Source organism: Notolabrus celidotus, chromosome 14 (genome assembly GCF_009762535.1).
Source record: "Notolabrus celidotus isolate fNotCel1 chromosome 14, fNotCel1.pri, whole genome shotgun sequence".
Lineage (NCBI taxonomy): Eukaryota > Metazoa > Chordata > Actinopteri > Labriformes > Labridae > Notolabrus > Notolabrus celidotus.
This window is the reverse complement of record NC_048285.1, coordinates 2,306,889-2,325,641: the sequence shown is the minus strand read 5'-3', so window position 1 is coordinate 2,325,641 and position 18,753 is coordinate 2,306,889. Positions and strand designations below refer to the sequence as shown.

The window sequence follows — 18,753 nt, the reverse complement described above, 5'->3', positions numbered from 1 at the left end:
CTCCTCAAAATGATTTAACCACTATAAACATGTCACACTTAGTCGCCTGCTCACAGCTAATTTAAGAAACCTTCAGCGTGATTTCAACATCCTGTCTGGACGGAGCCGTGTGTCTCCTTTCTTCGCTGATCTTGCCTCATATAAATGTGCAAGTTGTGTTGTCTTTTCTCCTAAAAAGTCTTCTAACTCTCATTTAAAAAGTCTCATCTCAATCTTGCTTAGATCATTGCATGTTAATATTTTCTGCAGGAAACATATAGAGTCTCTCTTGGCTGCATGCTGTCAATCTCTTTCTCTGGTGGTAGCAGTGAAAGTATTAAAAAGAAGTCAAAAGAATCAGCCGGTCTTCTCTTTGATAGTCTGTTTCTGCACAGAGGCATCAGTCTAAACTTAACATGAACTTTAAGTTGCAGGAACCTTACAGATTATAATCACGGGTTTGATAAACGCTGTTTGATTGATGATTGATAGAGGGGGGTATGCGAAGAAGTTCAGCCTGCACAGCTTCTTTGCAAGCGTTTTTCAGTTTGTGACGACATTAAAGTCAACATTAGTTCTTGATTTGACTTCTTTAAGTTACACCTTTAAACATTTGAAAGATTCAACTACTACAAACACGTCACAATCAGTCGACTGCTTGCACCTATTTTGCAAGTTGTCTTTTCTCTTAAGAACAGTTCTTCCATATTTTCTGCAGGAATCAAAATGAAAGTCTCTCTCTGCTGCAGGCTGTCAATCTCTCTGATAGTCTTGTCTGCTTCTGCACAGAGGCATCAGTCTAAAACTTAACATCTTAAAGATTATTATCACTGGTTTGATAAATGCTGTTTGCATCTAAAAATAAGAATCCAAACACGACTTTGCTGCAAACATGCAGAGTTAAAGTGCTGCAGGAGCAGGCAGGGAAGACGGAGATAAAAAGGTAAAGACAGCAGAAAGTCTTTTAGTACATCTGTGTGAAACAAGACCGAACAATGTACGGAGCGAGGGAGGAAGAAGGAAAACAAAAGGCTGTAATCCAGGGAGGCTGGTCATATGAGCCACTGGGCAGAAGGAGGGAAGATGGGAGCTGGGGGTGAGAAAAGGAGGGCATGTCACCCTCCATCAGCACAACCTCTCTCTCTCTCTCTCTCTTTTTTTTTTTTCTGTTCAACACTTTTATTTCCACCACCAGCAAGCTATTTCCAACCCACAGCGAGCCCGAGTGCGTGTGTGCGTGAGTGTGCGTGTAAGAGCGAGCGTGCGCTGGAGGTGAGGTTTGGGGCCGAGGCCATTAAAGCTCTGTTAAAACACTTCTGATGCTGTTGGCTGATGCTGAAGCAAAGGGAGAGTGAAAAGAGAGAGGAAGTGAGACAGTGAGGGAGGGAGCGCACACACTCAGCGGCCACCTCCACCCGCCCGGCAGTCCGCTGGCAGCCTGTCAATACTATGAGCACAGAGGTGCGAGATGAGTCAACAACCTAATTCTAACATCAAAGTTTCATGGGCAGCAGAGGGGAAGAGCAGGACGGAGAGATGTGGCGAGAGAGGAGAGAGGTTTGCTGTTAACGCTTTCTCCATCACCTGACCTTCACTCCTCCAAACCTTTTAAAAACCCTTTAAAAACCGACCCCTTTTACACACACACACACCAACACACCAACACATGCCGGGTTGCACTTTTAAAGTTCTGACCTGCGGCTGAATTACATTTAGAGCGTTTTAGCAAGATATAATAGTGACCCTCTCACTCCCTCTCTCTCTCTCACGGCCCCCCCACACTTTGCAGAAGCTCTCTCTCTCGCCCAGACGCAGAGAGTGCCGGCAGCTTTATTTATTAAATATGGCCTGAGAGAAGAAGCAACATGGGCGAGCTGAGAAATAGTTTTAAGAGACTGGCTTTTAATGGCTTTCTGACACGCTGGGAGGGTAGTGGTTCAGCGGCGGCGTGGAGGGGACACCTCTTGAGTGGCGAATGGTGTTTGTCCCGGGCTTGTTGTCCCACAGTGTGGGTGTACGGGAATGTACTGCGGTCACGGGAAGGACGAGGAGGTTAAAATCCTCCAGGAGAGAGAGAGAGTGCTGCTGCAGGAGCTGTGATCTAATTAGCACGAGTGGAAAATAATACAGAATTATCAAGAGACACGCAGTGAACCCGGGTACAGCAGATCTGGATGGACCACAGCAGTTTCAGATATCTTTAAGGGCCAAACTCTTTCTCCTCCTGAATTCTCAGAGAGGCCTGTAAGAGGTGATTGTGCACATTGATCAAGATGATATCATGCACACAAGAGCAGCTGCACACACACTCATGATGTGCAGAAACATGCAGGTGAATGTGCATAAAAGTGTCAAACAAAGCAGGAAGATGCAGAAAAACTTTCATTTATTTCCTTTTTTGCTACAAACCTCAGCAGTGTGAACTTTATGCATGCATCCTGCATCTTTCTGTAAATACTTTAATTAAACTCTGATTTTTTGCATAAAACAGCTACACTCTACAAAATAATCACCCTGATTTAATGGAAAAAGTCTGCAAAGGCAGGATATTCTGGATATTTTCCTGAGGTCTGTTCAGAGTGATTTTAATTTCCTGATCTGCAGAAGAAGTTTGTAGCTGCACCAGTTTGAGTTGATAAATATTACACTTGCCTGATGTTTACTATCATATATCCTGTAACGTGGAGGTCAGTGGAGCATGCAACGAATCAACAGCCTATCAGAAAGCATGCTGACTGAAGATAAAAGCATCACAAGCAGAGCTGAAGCTGGACAGGAAGTGCTACCCCATGGATGTGTGGACTCTGGTTGTTGGTGAATGGATCTGTTAAGTGTGTGTTTAGCTGTTTTGGTAATATCGTTGCATTTTTTTATGATCATGTATGTGTTCTCTGACATTTGTATCATCTGTTCTGATTATAAAAGTCGTTCAAAGTAGTCTTCTGTAATGTGCACTGTTTCTTCTGCTGCTCTTTACATTATAATCCGTCTCTCTGGGTGTTTTTAAAGCGAAATTAAGACATACCTTTTTAATCTGGATTTTATTTTGAGTCATTTATTTCTATTAGAATTACTATTATTTTAATACCATTTATTTGTATCTTATTTATTTAGTAATCTGTTTATTTCTAGTATTTATCTGATATTTTTTAACTTAGCTTTTAATCCTTGCTTGTTTTTTTATTTGACTGTACTGCTTTCATTTTATTTCTTATAATCGCCATCTTCTGTCTTTTAAAAATAGTACTTTTATTAATTTGCCTATTTCTGTTGCTTTGTAAAGGTCTTTGGGCTGCATTCTTGAGTGTATGGAAGGTGCTGATGATCTATTTACACTGACAGATAATCCGCCATCCTTAAAAGTTCTCACACATTTTGCAATCTTTATATTATTGGTCTATCGTCTGTTACACAAAAAAACTAGGACAAAGTTCTTACAGAGGGAATCTGATTGGCTATAAAACAAAGTTTTGATTCTACATGCTCACAAACAAGTTAAAAACAAACAAACATTATGTCTGTCATTAAGTTTCCTCAGCTGTAAATATGCATCACTGTGTTTAATCTTATTATATGCTTTAATTTTAATCTAAAGAAAGACCCCGGTGTGGATTCTTCTGCCCATCTCTTCAGAAACATGAGCTTCTGAAGGTGTCACAGCCAAAGACAGTAAACAGTGATGGCATCTCTCCCTGACACAAACAGCGGAGCAGCATTGTCACTCTAATGCTCATCGTCTCTCCTGACAGCTCCGGAGCTGCTGGTGCTGCCGAGGGGACCGGTCTGCGTGCTACAGGGGCAGGGAGGAGAACCGGGGGCTTTAAACTGTGATGTGCGGGGGCGGGCGATGGTGAGAGGGGTCATTATGGAGCATGGCAGGGCCGAGGGCGAGGAGAGACAGTGATAAGACAACAGACAGAGCAGCACTGGCACCGACACGCTGAGAGAGGCTGAGAGCAGGAAAAGACATGAGAGGAGGAGGAGGAGGAGGAGGAGGAGGAGGAGGAGGAGGAGGAGGAGGATGGTGGCAGTGCCCCCCTCAGGTGGCATCGCCAGTCTGAGAGTGATTACTCTGAGTTTAATGACCCTAAAGGAGAAGCAGGGAGTTGATTCAAGACTTTCACACTTAGAATAAAACAAAAACATACTTTAACTTCTGTATTTATCAAGTTAAATGCCAAGTTGGTCCATAAATTCAAGGGTTTTATCTTTGAGGAAAGTTGACGGCAATTAATATAAAAAAGTCATTTATCCTGATTTCTTTCATTTTATTCAACCTTTAGGCTATTAATTATATTTTTAAAGCAATCAAGAAATTAGCAGCTCCAGGATTAAAACGTGTGCACAAATGATTCTTAATTCTTGTTTTTTAATCCTTAATCCTGTCGACCACGTAGCTCAAACATTTAAAACCTACTTTAATCAAAGACAGAGCGAGAGTGTGGAGTGACGTGCGTCATGGAGAAGGATAAAATAAATACAAGCACTTCATTGGTGATAATAACTTTATTATAATATCTAATCATAATATTTAATATATAATGATTAGTTATAATAATAATGTAATTTATAATATTTTTAAAATAATTCATATTAATAATATTTTTTGTTTCATGTATTGATCATGAGCTCAGGAAAGTGTTGCAGTTGCAGATTATGCAGAACAAATAAAGCACTGGAGACATAAATAAAGGGATAGATATCCATCCATACACACTCGTGTAAAATGTGTGAATCAGGGGAGATTAAAAAAATAAGAAAAGATGTTCTAAATATTGAGCAAAACATGCCTTTGTTGAATGAAAACAGCAGCTACATTTGTACAGAAATGAAGGATGTGCAGTGTGCAAAAGTGTAGGAGGTAATGTGCAGACAGCAGAGATAATAACCCAAAAGAAGTGTGTTATTGTGAGGCATCTACTCCCTGCTCTGAACACCTCCAGGCGTGCAGACGGAGGATATCTCAGTGACTGGGTGCAAAGATTCCGGCTCATAAAGTGTTGTTAAGTTCCTCTCTGTGCTCTCTGTGCTGCCCCTCTGACGAACTTCTGTACCAGACTGAAATAAAGAGACTTCTTTTATGAGTCCGAGTGTGAATTCATAAAAACATGTTTGTTAGAATCAGAGTTTCAAGGAACAACAACATGTTTCTGAGGCTGTAAACAACTCAGAGTCAAGTGAGTCAAACTGTTCACTCAGTTCACTCCTACGTTAGTGTCACGTTTTACCTTTAGACAATCATAAAACATATCCTGCAGACTTCATTCTGTCTAAGTCACATGACCTTTATATTGAACTATATTATCTAACAGGTAGTGAACAGAAGTCGGAGCCAGCTAAGCTTGCAGCCCCTTCTGACATCCTGAGAACCAATCAGAGGAGAAGACCTCCTCAGCTGATTTGGCTTTTGGTACGAACCGTGAGAACAATGAATACTTTATGAATCCTGACTCAAAAATAAAATGTGGAGCTAAAAGTAAGCTAACAGCAGCTCAGCTGGCAGCTCCTGACATCCTGTGTGTGCCAAAAAGTGTTGGAAAACAAATATTTATAATATAAAACTGCCTTCCTCAGGGTTTCTAAGAGGTAACATCACCAGATGTTTCTGTTTTGGACAGGAGGAGACCTCTGTCTCAAGTCAAGAGCCCAGAAAGGTAGCAGCAGCTCAGCTTGCAGCCCTTTCAGATCGCAGAGGTCCATTTGTTCTGGAGAGAATATGAACTTTGAAGATTAACCAGCTCTCAGCAATACCTTTTTAGCAATGAATACTAAATGAATGGCAACTTAGCACCAAACTTGGTACCTGGAGATGACCTAATGGCAGCTCAGCAAGCAGCTCTGGACATCCTGCCTGACAAAGAATTATGGAAAACAAAGATTTAGAACATAAAACTGATCTTCTTGGAGTTCATAGCACTAGATGTTTCTGTTTTGGACAGGAGGAGACCTTTGTCTCAAGTCAAGAGCCCAGAAAGGTAGCAGCAGCAAAGCTTGCAGCCCCTTCAGATCGCAGAGGTCCATTTGCTCTGGAGAGAATAAGACCTTTGAAGATATTTCAGCTCTTAGTAGGACCTTTGTGAAAACTAAATGACTTCTAATCTGACACCAAACTCGGTACCTTGATAAAAGCTAAAGGCAGCTCAGCTTGCAGCTCCTGACATCCTGTTTGTGCCAAATAGTCTAGGAAAACAAATATTTGTAACATAAAACTGCTTTCTTCATGTTTTTTAATGGTTAACAACGGTTTCGGACAGAAGGAGACATCTGGAAACTTTTAGAAAAATGAATGCTGAAGGAATCATTACCTACAAAAACCAGAGTCTAATGAAAAGGTAGCGGCAGCTCAGCTTGCAGCATCCTCCGAGAGCTAACAGGTGCAACAGTTAGAAAAGGAGACCTTTGTAGATCATGCAACCTTTACTGGAAACCTTGTGAATGATGCAAACTGAGTGCATCCAAAATTAAAAGAAAAGATAACATCAGCTCAGCTTGCAGCCCATCCGCACTGATTTTCAGACACACTGATTTCAACATGCTTTTCTAGAGGCACCCTTTTATTCTAAACACCTTCTGTGACTGCTACTTTTGTCTCTTTGGATCTGCACTCCTGACACAGTCGCTCTCTCCTCCAGAATAAAGATGAAACTGCATGAAAAATACAATAACTTAAATAACCAATGAGGTACATTAATCACACACCACACATACGATAAGGACATGCTGAAGAGTGATAATACAAAGAAAAGGAGCTGGGGTTAAGTAGGGACTTCAATTATTAATGCCCACATAAAAACATCTTCGAGCCCCATTTCATTGTTGCCGGTCTGAGGCAGCGTTACACTGAGCCGGTGTCAGTCAGTGCCAGGCAGCCTCATCTACTATTTATATGATGGAGGTTCCCAAACAGAGCTGGCAGGAGATGTTTCTTATTATAGTTATGATCATTTTACATGCTGGGCTGTTAAAATGTGGAGTCAAAATAAACAAGTCTGTAAAAAAGGAAACAAAAAAACTACTTCTCTAACTTCATCTTTAGCCTGTGTTTGGTTTAAGTGTCTGAACTGTGTTTTAATGGACTCTAGATGATATCAAACAATCTTTATTTGGGGAAAATAAACACATTTCTAACCAAAGATGTTGGTAGAAGGTTAAGAATAGTCTCCTTTTTTTGGCAAATCAGAAATTTTCTGGTGAGGAAGCTCACACCACTTTTTCGCCATTGTTGTTCTCCTCTGTGTCGTCACATCTAGGGTCGCCCACTGTCTTAATTTGTGCCCAACCTTGTCCCATATATTGACGTTACTCATCTCTAATCACAAGACGACACTTCACTGACCCTAGATCAGGTCTTACACAACCAGTATCCCATCATGCACTGGTCTCGTCCATCCCGTGACACCTGTCTTCCAATTAAACAGACATAAGTGTTGTCAGTGGATGTTGTTTGGTTGGTTTGTGGCGCACTAGTGTGGATATAAAGATGGATAAATCAACAAAAAGAAGAGACTGAAGCCACAACAAGAAACGAGAAGAAAGGAAGACTTCGGGTTAAGAAGCAACTCAACAAAATCCCTCTGCACTTCATGCCAAAAATTAGATTCGGAGGTGAGCATGACCAAGAAAGCCATTCTTACAACAGGTGCAATCATCCATGGTGCAGTAAGTAATGTCCATGGATCAATGGAACCTGGTGAGTCATGCCCAAGCTGCAAACTTCAGTTTTAAAATCTGAAGACAATGCAGAAGTTTGAAAAGCTGTCCACTTGAGGTGGGCCACATAAACACCAGAAACCACATTCAAAGAAGATGATCTTTACTGCAGAAATAAACATGTTTACAGCCTGGTTCCCTATCGGCACACTGCACAAGGCAATGTTTTTAAAACTTGTTATTTTTGAAGATATTAAACTTAAAAGTTTTGCCCAAATAAGGGCTTGGCTGACTTCATTGACAGGCGGGAACACTGTAGCTGTTAGCGAGGAGGCTAAAGGCCGCCTCTTTACCTCACACTAGCTCCACAGAAGTTAGGTGGAGTTCAGCATTTCCAATACGGCACCCGCCAACAATCAGCTTCAAAACAGGGCTTCAGGAACAGATAGGTGACGTCACACAGACTATGTCCAAATATTATACCGTCTATTACCACGGCTCTCTTTTTGACCTCAAATCTGTTTTGTTATTTTATTGTAAAGCTCCAACCTGTGTTGTATCTCAACATTTGTTCTAAGGCTTGATAGAGAGGTTCTCAAAGTCAATAAGGCTCCAAACTAAACATTAAGTCCTTCCTTTGGTACTCAAAAACTTGGTAACCCCTAGGACATCAAACGTTTGTACGAATCAAAGGTCAGGTTAATATTCTTCTGTTAAATTAATAATGATTAGGAACATTAATAAACTTTCTTTCTGTTGCATAGACATTTGAGTTTCAGAGCTTCTAAAACAGACAATACTCTGGTTTCTCTTCACAGAGGTGAAGTCTTCTGTAGTGTTAGTTATTAATATAAGGAAAGATTCAGAAGGGACTCTTTCTTCCAGGAAGCACTTCTGAGCAACAAAAGGTTCCTCCAGGAACCCCCAGAGCGAGCAAGGTTCCTTGACTAGCCTGGGAGTTCCTCACGGCTCTCCTGAATCCAAGAAACATTAAAGTTTAATGTTTTTATATCTGTGTTACTGTAATATAAATAAATATGCAGAGGAGAACCAAACAAAGTCACGTTGTGAGCTTTAAAAATGTAGAAGAAGAAGACAGGCATGCCTCTTAAACTTCTGAACCTCTACGTTCAGTCTCTGATTTACGATGGTCAAGCTCTTCCCACTTCACCACAACTGAGCTCAGAGATCTCAGCCGCCACAGCAGTGTGAAAATCGTCACGTCACTGAGCGGAGGAACACACCCCGGTTGGTAAATCACGTCCTCTGTGGTTGAAAATGTGCAGGGAAGAATCTGACAGCCAGCTCCATCTCAGATCTCTCCTTTGAGGATCCGTCTGAAAAACATCTTTCCGGGGCGTTGGGGCTCGGTGGTCGGGGTTTTTTGGCAAATGAGGATGACAGGAAGGCAAACAAACAAGTTTGGAGGGTTTCTCTGAAGGTTCTCAGACGGCTGTGGAACGGGCAGAGAGAGGGAAGGAGGGATGACATGGTGGGAAAGATGGGGAGCAATGACAGACGAGAGGGACGGCTAGGAAAGTTTGAGGTGGGAAGATGAGGAAATGAAAGGATGGAGAGAGGGTGCAGATTAAATCAGAAATAGAAGGGAGGTATTGAGGCTGAGTTTCAACCAAAGAGTGTTTGTACGCCGTCACTGCTGCTACATCCATGGTACAGATTTGGTAATTTATGACCCAACTTATCATATGATGCATTTTATAGAACAATTATGCAACTTTCTTCAATCAAAAGAATAGTTGGAATGGAAAACAAGGAAAAAAAACTCACAACAAAGTTTGGTTTTTCAATGTAGCTCAAGCTGAAAGCTCAAATATTTGGAAGAGTTAGCTCCAGGGACAAACTAGCGGGAGTAATGAGGGGCGAAACTGTTACTTACTTTTGGTCTTCCACCCCTTCCTCAACCAGACCTTACCACAAGGCGCATTTACACCTCCTATGTGTGGGAATAGAAACCATCACCAATCACACACTTCCACACATCCTTTTGGTTTGGATGGATGTTACAGGATGCATCCTCTAGAGGGCGCCACTCAGAGTCAAAACCAGAGACTTAAGAGAGTCAAACATTTCTGACGTCAAACATGGCAGCAGTAGAGGAGGTATAGATCGTGCATTCATCAAGAAAGGGGTAGAACAGGTAGCGCTGAAGACAACGACAGCCTGTGATACTGTTAAATATATTTCTCTTTTAATGGTAATCACAGAAATCGATAAAAATTGTCCAACTGATAATCACTTCATGTACGATCTCCGCTCAGCTGTTCCATAGTAATCGTCCGATTTAGTCTCTAAAAATATGCACAACGCATCTTCAAAAAGTTCCACCATTCCTCAAAGCATTCTTCGTTACATGCCGCTACACTGCTCAACACTGCCCCCAAGGTTTCTGGTGGTACTACAACATTTGGTCCTTGTGCATTAGCTTCCTGAAAACGTGCAGAAATACAGAGGTATTATTGTCTGCTGCAATCTGTCTTCAAAAATTTCCACCATGCTCCAAAGTGGTCTTCGTTTCCTGCAGCTACACTGCTCAACACTGCTCCTTAAGGTTTCTGGTAGTACTGCAATATTTGGTCCAGGATGCGTACGGTAAAATGAACGCAGACTATGAGCAGACGGCTTGGCTGCATATCGGATGTAAAGCATACATGAAACTTAAATTTCCAGTCTTATTAGAGGCTGTACATTTACTTTCAAACCCGAGGAACAACTTCCTCCAAAAAAAAGAGGATACTAACTGAAGACACTATAAGTCCAAATCTAAAAAATCCCCCAGAAGAACAAGGCACAATTTGAAAACAACATCCATTCATCTTTGTACCAAAAGAAACATTGTTAACTATCAGTGATAAATCATGGGATATCATCTTATTCAATAAAGGGACGGTCACAAGTCCTGGCAACAAAGCTTTCCAAAGATGATGCTTGTTTACTTTAATAAACACGAGAAAGAGTCAGCAACTGTAAAAAAAACAAATAAATACAGTTTACGATGAGAGACCGGCCACTTCCTTTTTCTTTCTCTGATGTCATCAAGCATCAAATGTGTCGTTTCATAACGGAACGCTGCCGGCTTTTACTCTTTACTTCCATACCAGTGCCGGCCTGTCTCTCCGCACAGCGCCGTGATAATTAGGACATCAATACAGCGTCAACAAAAAAGAGGTGGACTCAGCACAGGAGTGAAGAGTGGCACATTTTCATCATTAGCAGAAGTGAGCACAGTGTTCCTGTGACGCTGCCGTTTGTCGACTCAAAATGCTGAGTGACCCTAACACAGGGTCATTTTATCCAGGCCCTGCTGTCCTCTTGGGTCAGCGCTACACTGTCCTGGGGAGAGGCCAGCGCTTGCATGAATAAGTAAAGACCGTTGGGGGACCAAAGTCCGTTGGCTGACGTTTCCACCCCACTGAATTTTAACACATTAGGAAGCCCCACTGCCAGTAATGAGCCAGAGACAGAGGGAGGGAGGGAGGGAGGGAGGGAGGGTGAGAGAGTGTACTCACATCCTCAGAGCAGAACTCCCTGAGCACACTAGACTGTGTCACTCTCAACCTGTTATTGTTGTGCAAATGTTGCTCACATCTCATGTGGAAAAGATGGCACTCGTGATTGGTAACCTTGCAGTGAAAGCGCACTGGTATGCTCCGTAACTACAGCGCGAGCCCACAGACACAGATTACAATATAATCACCAAACAAGCATGACAAATTCATGCAATTATGCATATAACCATGTCATTTTGTAATGCTATGGTTGCCATGCTCCCAAATGGGTTTATAACGAGGGGAGGATATGACAGGGACCGGACGTTTCACAGTTTAAAGACTCGAATATAAAATACAGACAGAAACAAACAAATAACAACAAGCTGAAGATTCTGAAACAGACGTGCTCAATCAAACCTAAAAATACGCTAAACCATGGGAAACAGATTTGGAAAAAGCAAGACATCAAAAAGCCTTCAACCCTTCAAAATAATAATGAAAGAATTCAAATAAATACAATCTTATTCCCACTTGTGACCATTTAAATAATGACAATAAATCAATCAATAAAGCAAAGATGAGATTAGAAGTCAGGCTGCATCCTCCAGCATTGAGAAATACAGTAAATGCAGAAAACTGCAGTTCTTAAAGTGTCCACTTGGGGCTGGCTCCAAAAGTCGAGGATTCCCCATTAACACTCACGTTAAAATGCAACAGATCTACCCAATGCGCTGTTTTGGAGTTACTAAGGCTGAGTGTTATGCATAGATTTGCATAATTTGAGGCATGGCTGAGTTTAATGAAAGTTGGTTGAATTGTCACTATTTGCCAAGAGGCCAGAATCCTGCCTCAGCTTCATCTCCTCGCCAGTTTCTAACCTGACCCTATCAAAGTGATAATCTTTCCCTAACTTTAAAAAGTAGTAGTCGGAGAGAGGGATAGAGGGAGATGAAGAAAGAGAGAGATGATAGTGGTGAGACGGATAGTAGTAGTTGTAGCAGCTGGAGTCCGGCACGTCCACAGCAGCAGAGATCCAGAGGAACCTACGGGACAAGGGAGCTCTCCAAATGAATACCTTACTGGAGATAGCGAAACAGAAGAAACAGATACTGAAACCGTTTTTAGTTGGTGTAACTATCAAACTAATGACCTGAGGTTGTCTTCAGATATCTGAAGACACATGTCAACCTTTTCCGTGGTCTTGCAAATAACCAAAGTCATTCCTCTTAAGCCGGGAGGTCATAGACTCCAGTTTGCATCAAATCTCCAATGAAAGTCAATTCTAGTCTAGTTTCTTTAATGGGTTGGAAACTGATAATTCTAAACTCTCCAATTCTAGTTAGAAGTTTAGTTGCTTTATTGACTGAATCCTAAAAGAAAGAGAAAGTTGAATCCAGAAATACTCCTCTTGTGGCAGATATATTTCAGATGCAGAGAGGAAGTTAGTCGAGGTAGCTTAGTTTTTGCATCCAATCTCCTAAAAGTTAACTCTTGTTTCTTTTTCTATCATGAAAACAATCTTCAATAACCTTAATGAAGTAGTTTTAGAGGATCTATGTTTACTTAATCTTTAGCTAAAGGGTTAACTGATTAGAAAATGCTAGCATAGTTTATAAAGAGCCTAACTCTGTTTTGTTTGTAGGTGGGACTTGTTGGATAAGTAGTTCTGCCAATCAGTGCCCCAGATCCTTCAATCTGAATGCAAATGTTAAATATCTGAGTTGTTGTTGAAGTGAAGACATGTTGGGTTATTCATCATGTTTGTATCTTGTCACAGAGAGTCCCAGCCGGCTCGTTGGTGCAGCAGAGTCCACGGACAGTGGAGCCGTAATTAAAAGGGGGGGTTTCAGGTCGTTTCAATTCACTGGGTGTTTTCAGAGCATTCATCGGCCTCTGACCGAGGGAGTTCATACTGTAGCCAAGGTTGTGTGTGTTGTTCTTCACAGAAAGAATGTGTGTGTGCGTGTGTGTGTGTGTGTGTTTTCTCCTCATCTCAGCCCCAGTGCCCCTGTGCCCTGGCCTCTCTTCCTCCCCCACTGTGTGCGAGTTTATTCACAGGAAATGCAGGGGAGCCTTACGGGTGGCTGAGCTGATGCGAAGCGACGTGGCGTCTCCAGCGAGCCGGGAACTTAGCATGTCAGGCAGGTCAGCACGGGGCAAGCAGACAGTCGATAAAATATTCAATACAGCACTCCCAGTTCATGGATCTAATACCTCAGAAAAGCCCCCCCTCTCTAAATCCAAGGGGAGAAAAAAATGATCATCCCTCCAACCGACTGTGCTGTCAGCTCCGTAATGAGTCTGTTTATCAAACTCAGGGTGCCGACGACTCTTAATGCAGATCTCACTCAGGTCGGTGACAGCTGGAGATGAATTATCTGTGCAGGATGACTTACACGTTTCAATCTCCGTGAGAAAACCTCGCCTTCTCCGGGATGAGAGTTCAAAAGTGCATGGTGACCTTTCCCAGCCTAGGCGCTGGAACCTAAGCAGCAGCCGGCTCTCTCAGCCAGCTCCACTTTTTCTGATTCAAGGAAACACAATTTTTATCGGCTTGTTCTTCTGTGTCCAGCGTCTTCCCAGAACCCTGGGGGCCGGGGGAAAACATACGGCAGAGTTTGACAGTGCAGGGAGCGGAGTCTGGAGGGGCTGGCCCTGGAATGTCTTGTGTCAGGTTAGCGCAATGGGCGCTAATTCCAATTAGCATCACTCAGCTGCACTGAGGGCGCATCACATCGACTCAGGCTCCGCGTAGACAGGCGCCCTCCACGGACCGGGTGGATACAGTGAAACACCAGCTGCTATCGGCCTGTTTCGCTGATTAACCCAGACACTAAGATGTCGTTGCTGTGTCTTCTGACTCTGGAGCCGCCGCCTCCTCCTCCCTTTGTTGTCTTCGGGTAGCTTCCGTCTACTTACATTTTTAACAAGCGTCTCCTCTGTCTCCATCTCTTTTATTGTGTCGTCTGAGTGCGTGGTATTTTATTACTTACACTGCATAGATTGGTTGAGTACACTGGATCAGTGTTACCCACTCAAACGGTTTTCCTTTCTCCCCTTGAATAATTAATGGAAATGGATGGTTAAGGACAAAGGCAGTGAAGACTCCATTAAGGGGCGAGATGTTGAGAGGTGCTGACTTCATCATTGGAGTTGTTAGCGCCAGGAGTAGTGATCCGATTCAGACAGATTCTCCGACAGACGCAGACCAGGAAACGACCGGCTTCTGCACTAAAAGCACGGTCACTGGACACGCGCCGAACATCTCCGACAACAGGACGGGAGTGGAAACAGAGATCCAAAGTCGTAGGGACAAAAATTTCAGGCGTGTATGCTTTCACCGGACACCTGCGTGGATTCAGAGCACGCTCAAAACAAAGTGTTTGGACTAACAAGGTAATGTGGGCGAGAGAGGAGGGGTGAGAACGCAGCTTTTATGGAGTACAATTGGGAGCTAACCTAAGTGATAAAAATAGCTGGGTCTGGCTGCAAGGGGTGTTGTTTTTGCTTTTCCAAAGGCACGTCATAATACATCCCAGAGTTTCAGGGCCCTGCAGCTTTCAGATACCTATAAATAAATGCTTTCCTGAGCTTTACTTCTCTCCCTTTCACTCTCAGACACACACTCATGCAGGGGCTGGAGCCGAGTAAATAGCCCCCTTCTGATGAAAAACATTCCAACACTACCAACACCGTGAAGGGGAGTGGATGGTGGATGGGGTGGCGGCGGTGGTGGTGGAGGGGCTTTTAAAATGGACTCACCCGCTTGTTTTCCCCAAGCACTATTTTCACTGCCACCATTTTCACAGAGAGAGAAGCCCTCTGCTCTCTCTGAGGGCTCAGCAGAAGACAGAGATGAGAGTTTCAGGAGCACTGCGTGTTAGAGGAACTAAACTGAACCCTAACAGACCCCTTATTTTGGGACCAAAGAAGACAGTTATCTCCTGATGGTTATCTTTCTTAAAAGTTCAGGATGTGACGAATTACACAAACTGAAGCAGTAGAAAAGTAACCCTAACACAAGCTAAAGAGATGCTCAGATATTCCACCAATCTAACAGCATTTCCAAGAAAAAATTAGACTCAGATCATTCAGATATTTCCTCAAGTTACTTCTACATACTGACTTTGACAGTGCTGCAACTTCTCAGACCTCTAATGCACTTTTAAACCAATTTAAAAAGTTTTAATCTTAACTTTACGTTCCTGATATATTCTGATTATAGGAACAAATTGTAAACGTGTCTTTCCTGAACTGGTATTTTTGTTTATTGTGACATCATTTCTAAAATAATGTTTCCTACCTATGGGGAGATCTTGACCCTGTTTTGCTCATTATATCTTTATTTTTGCAGTTTAATTTTGTGTTGGCTTGTTCGGAGGATAGGAAAGTGGTTAGGGTCGGAAACTTGCAGGAGAGGTAGGTCACATGTGAGTTAGCTTCTGTGCAACACTGAGCTAAACTGGCCACCTAGCCCTGTGCATTTTCAGTGAATTTAAACTACACAGCATGCTCCTTTAGTAAACCATCAATGCATTTAAAACATAATGCTGGGGAAGATGGAGGACTTTGTTTACCTTTAAAAATAGGAATCAACACTCAGGTTTCTGGATTGATTTGAATGGCTAACACGAAAACTATCCAATGCTTCATACCTTGCAGAAGTGGAAGTGATTTAAGCTTCAGAAACTTATTTCAGATCCATGATGAAGCTGCAGAAACGCAGACATCCCAACAATGTGAGGTTTTTTTTTAATCACTACCCGACATCGACTCTGAAAACTTTCTCACAACTTTAAAGCGGGATGTTAAAAAAATCCCTTCATCATGTCGCACCTGATGCATGATGAAGGCTGAACTGATCTGCAGGTGTTCTCGTCCCAAGTGATGCAACTGCACACCATGGAGGGTGCATGCTTGTATTTGTCTGCTGCAGTTTGTTAGTTGAATGCTCTCAGATTTGTTGTATGTGCATGTTTTTTCTTACTCCAGTGAAGGTGATGCTGATCAATAACTATTTTACCAAACTTCAACATTAGATGCGTCCTTCAAGTCTCCTGTTTTAGAGGTAATCGTCATATCTCATGGAAGTTAAATCAAACGTCATGCTTCAAAGCTTTTGAAAAATGTTGTACCTGTGCTAAACTGCAGTCTGTAGCTGTTTTTGCAAACTCTGAAGCCCTAAACAAGTTTATTACCTCTCATAAATAATAACTGTTTGCATGACAAAGTAAAGCATGAACTTCAAAATGTTCAGGGCAATGTCTGCAGTGTTTTTTTTTTAGAATTGTGTGTGCAAACATGCCAGAATCATGGCGGGTATCTCAGTAAACTTAAAGCATGTGACACTATTTATTGATTTCTCTAATAGAGCCACAGTTTTTACCATCCTATTCATCTTTATTGATTTATTGATTTATTGATTTATTGTTTATTTTTTAGGGACGGATACAGATATGCAAGTATCATAATGTTTGTAGGGACTGCTAATTTGCAAGACCCGTCCCTAGAAGAGCGACCTGTCTGTTTGTGCCTTTTTTGATAGTCTTGATATCCAAGATTTTGATGTGCAGCTTTTGTTTAGTCGGGAATCTGTTGTAATCACAGTATACGCTCTTTAATAGTGAACACAATCAAGTCTGTGGGTTTTGGGCGGGATGGCGAGTGGGTCTCCTTTCTTTTCAATAATAAAGAGATTTATTGCCACAGCTGTGTGATTTGTGACTGTATTGAAAAGATGAAAAGCAAACATTTATATTTTTTGCGTTACCCTTTTTCCTTGAGCCTCTTTTTAAAATAGTAAATTAAAATAAAAAATAAAAGGTATGACAGTTATAAGTAAATTAAATAATTCAAGATACTAATAAAATAAATTAAAATAAAATAAACTAAATAAACCCTTTCCCCAAATTTTTTAGTCAAAAACACAAAATAGGAAACACTTGAGCCCAAACCCTTTCAAAATAAAGTGTTTCCTGTTATTTTTCTCTCAGGGCTTATTATGGGATTTCAAGGAAGACACATAATTGAAAATTAAAAGTGTAAACTGTGTAAGATGTCGACTAATGAGGAAAAATACACCCGCATGTGACTTCTTAAATATTTGAGATGTCTGAAAATCAGTCCAATGACAGAGGCCGAAGCGACGCGTAAGCCGCTGCCGTCACTCGGGAAGGTTATGGGAGGGGGATGGTGGTGCTGCTGACTTCAGGAATGTTGTCAGTTCAGAGTTGTAAACGGAGTTGGCCTTCTCCAACAATGGGGCATATTTTTCGAGATGCTGGGAGTCGATAGCAGGCGTCCGCCGTGACAAAGGGCCACTTCTCCGGCTCCGTGAGAAAGGCATGTTAGTTCAGCTCTTTGATACAGGACACTGTTTCTCTGACCGCCATTCATTACCATGTATAACACAAGACTCAATGGACATTGCGCATTAGGCATAACTTGGCCTTCCTACACTCTCTCAGAGGCTGTATTATGTGGGTCTGAGAGCCAGGCGTCTCTAAACACTCCTAGGTGTCTCATAAAACAAGCGTGGAGTGTAACGCGGAGCTTGGGACAAGAAGAAAGCCTCCTCTCTGCTCAGTAGTTGAGACGTGAGCTGTCTCCAAGCCCAGGGCTTTGGCTCAGCATCGGAAGAATAACATGGCTGAGGCATCCACATTTGTTTCCACTTATGTTACATGATCTTTAAGAGCCTAATTTGAACAAATCCCCCGCTCCGACCGCACACTGTACTTTCTGAGAGGGCTCTTAGCATATGTACGCTGGGTGTTAATGTCATGCTCAAAGTAAACAGCGCCGATGGTCAGGGCTGGGAGAGAGCACCCTATTTCTGGCCTGAGCTATACCTCTAGTCTTTTATTAAGAAACCAAATTAAATGAAGCAAGAGCAACAAAGGCTGCATGGACCCTGTCATTTCTGGGCAGCTCTGAAGTCTCTGCAGCTCAGCCTCTGAATATTCTTCTATTAAATGTACAGAAGGAGGAGGGTAGCACTCCCAAAGGGGGATCTAATGACATCCATCAAAACTGGAACAACTGGAACCCTTTAACCCTCCAAACTCCTGTCCTCACTGCTGTTTTTACTGACTCTGATGTCAGTGATTGTTCTATTTTAATGCATGAAGGTTATTTTGGTCAAGCTGCTCTTTAATCTTCCTTCAAAGCTCAGACACCTTCATATCTTAAAAAGCTCATAGTGCACTATTACCCCTCTAGAACACTACGCTCCCAACATGCAGGCCTGCTGGTCGTACCTAAAGTCTCTAAAAGTAGTATGGGAGGTAGAGCCTTCAGTTATCAGGCCCCTCTCCTTTGGAATCATCTACCAGTCAGGGTCCGGGAGGCAGACCCCCTCTCTACTTTTAAGAGTAGGCTTCAAACTTTCCTTTTTGATAAAGCTTATAGTTAGAGCTGGATCAGACTTGGACCAGGTCTTAGTTATGCTGCTATAGGCTGAGACTGACACACTGGGATCCTGTCTTTCCCTCTCTCTCCTCTCTCTGCCTGTCTCTTACTTTAACTCTTCCTGTCCCATTAAAGTTACTAACCATAGACCTTTCTGGAGTCCCTGAGCTCCCTTGTCTCGTAGGTTCCTCTGGATCTCTGCTGC

General features: G+C 42.3%; 1 protein-coding gene across 5 annotated transcripts in view; it reads right to left on the bottom strand.

The window, feature by feature from the left end:
• Positions 1–18,753, bottom strand: part of bcas3 (BCAS3 microtubule associated cell migration factor) — a 473,019-nt gene that overhangs the window by 171,802 nt on the left and 282,464 nt on the right. Inside the window, exon 23 of one of the 5 annotated variants that reach the window (XM_034701118.1) lies at positions 9,059–9,082. The exons of the other annotated variants lie outside the window; for them this stretch is intronic. Coding sequence (XP_034557009.1) covers positions 9,075–9,082 — 8 coding nt within the window. The 3' untranslated portion in view covers positions 9,059–9,074. Of the gene's footprint in view, positions 1–9,058; positions 9,083–18,753 lie in introns of those variants that run through there. 5 annotated transcript variants of the gene reach the window in all.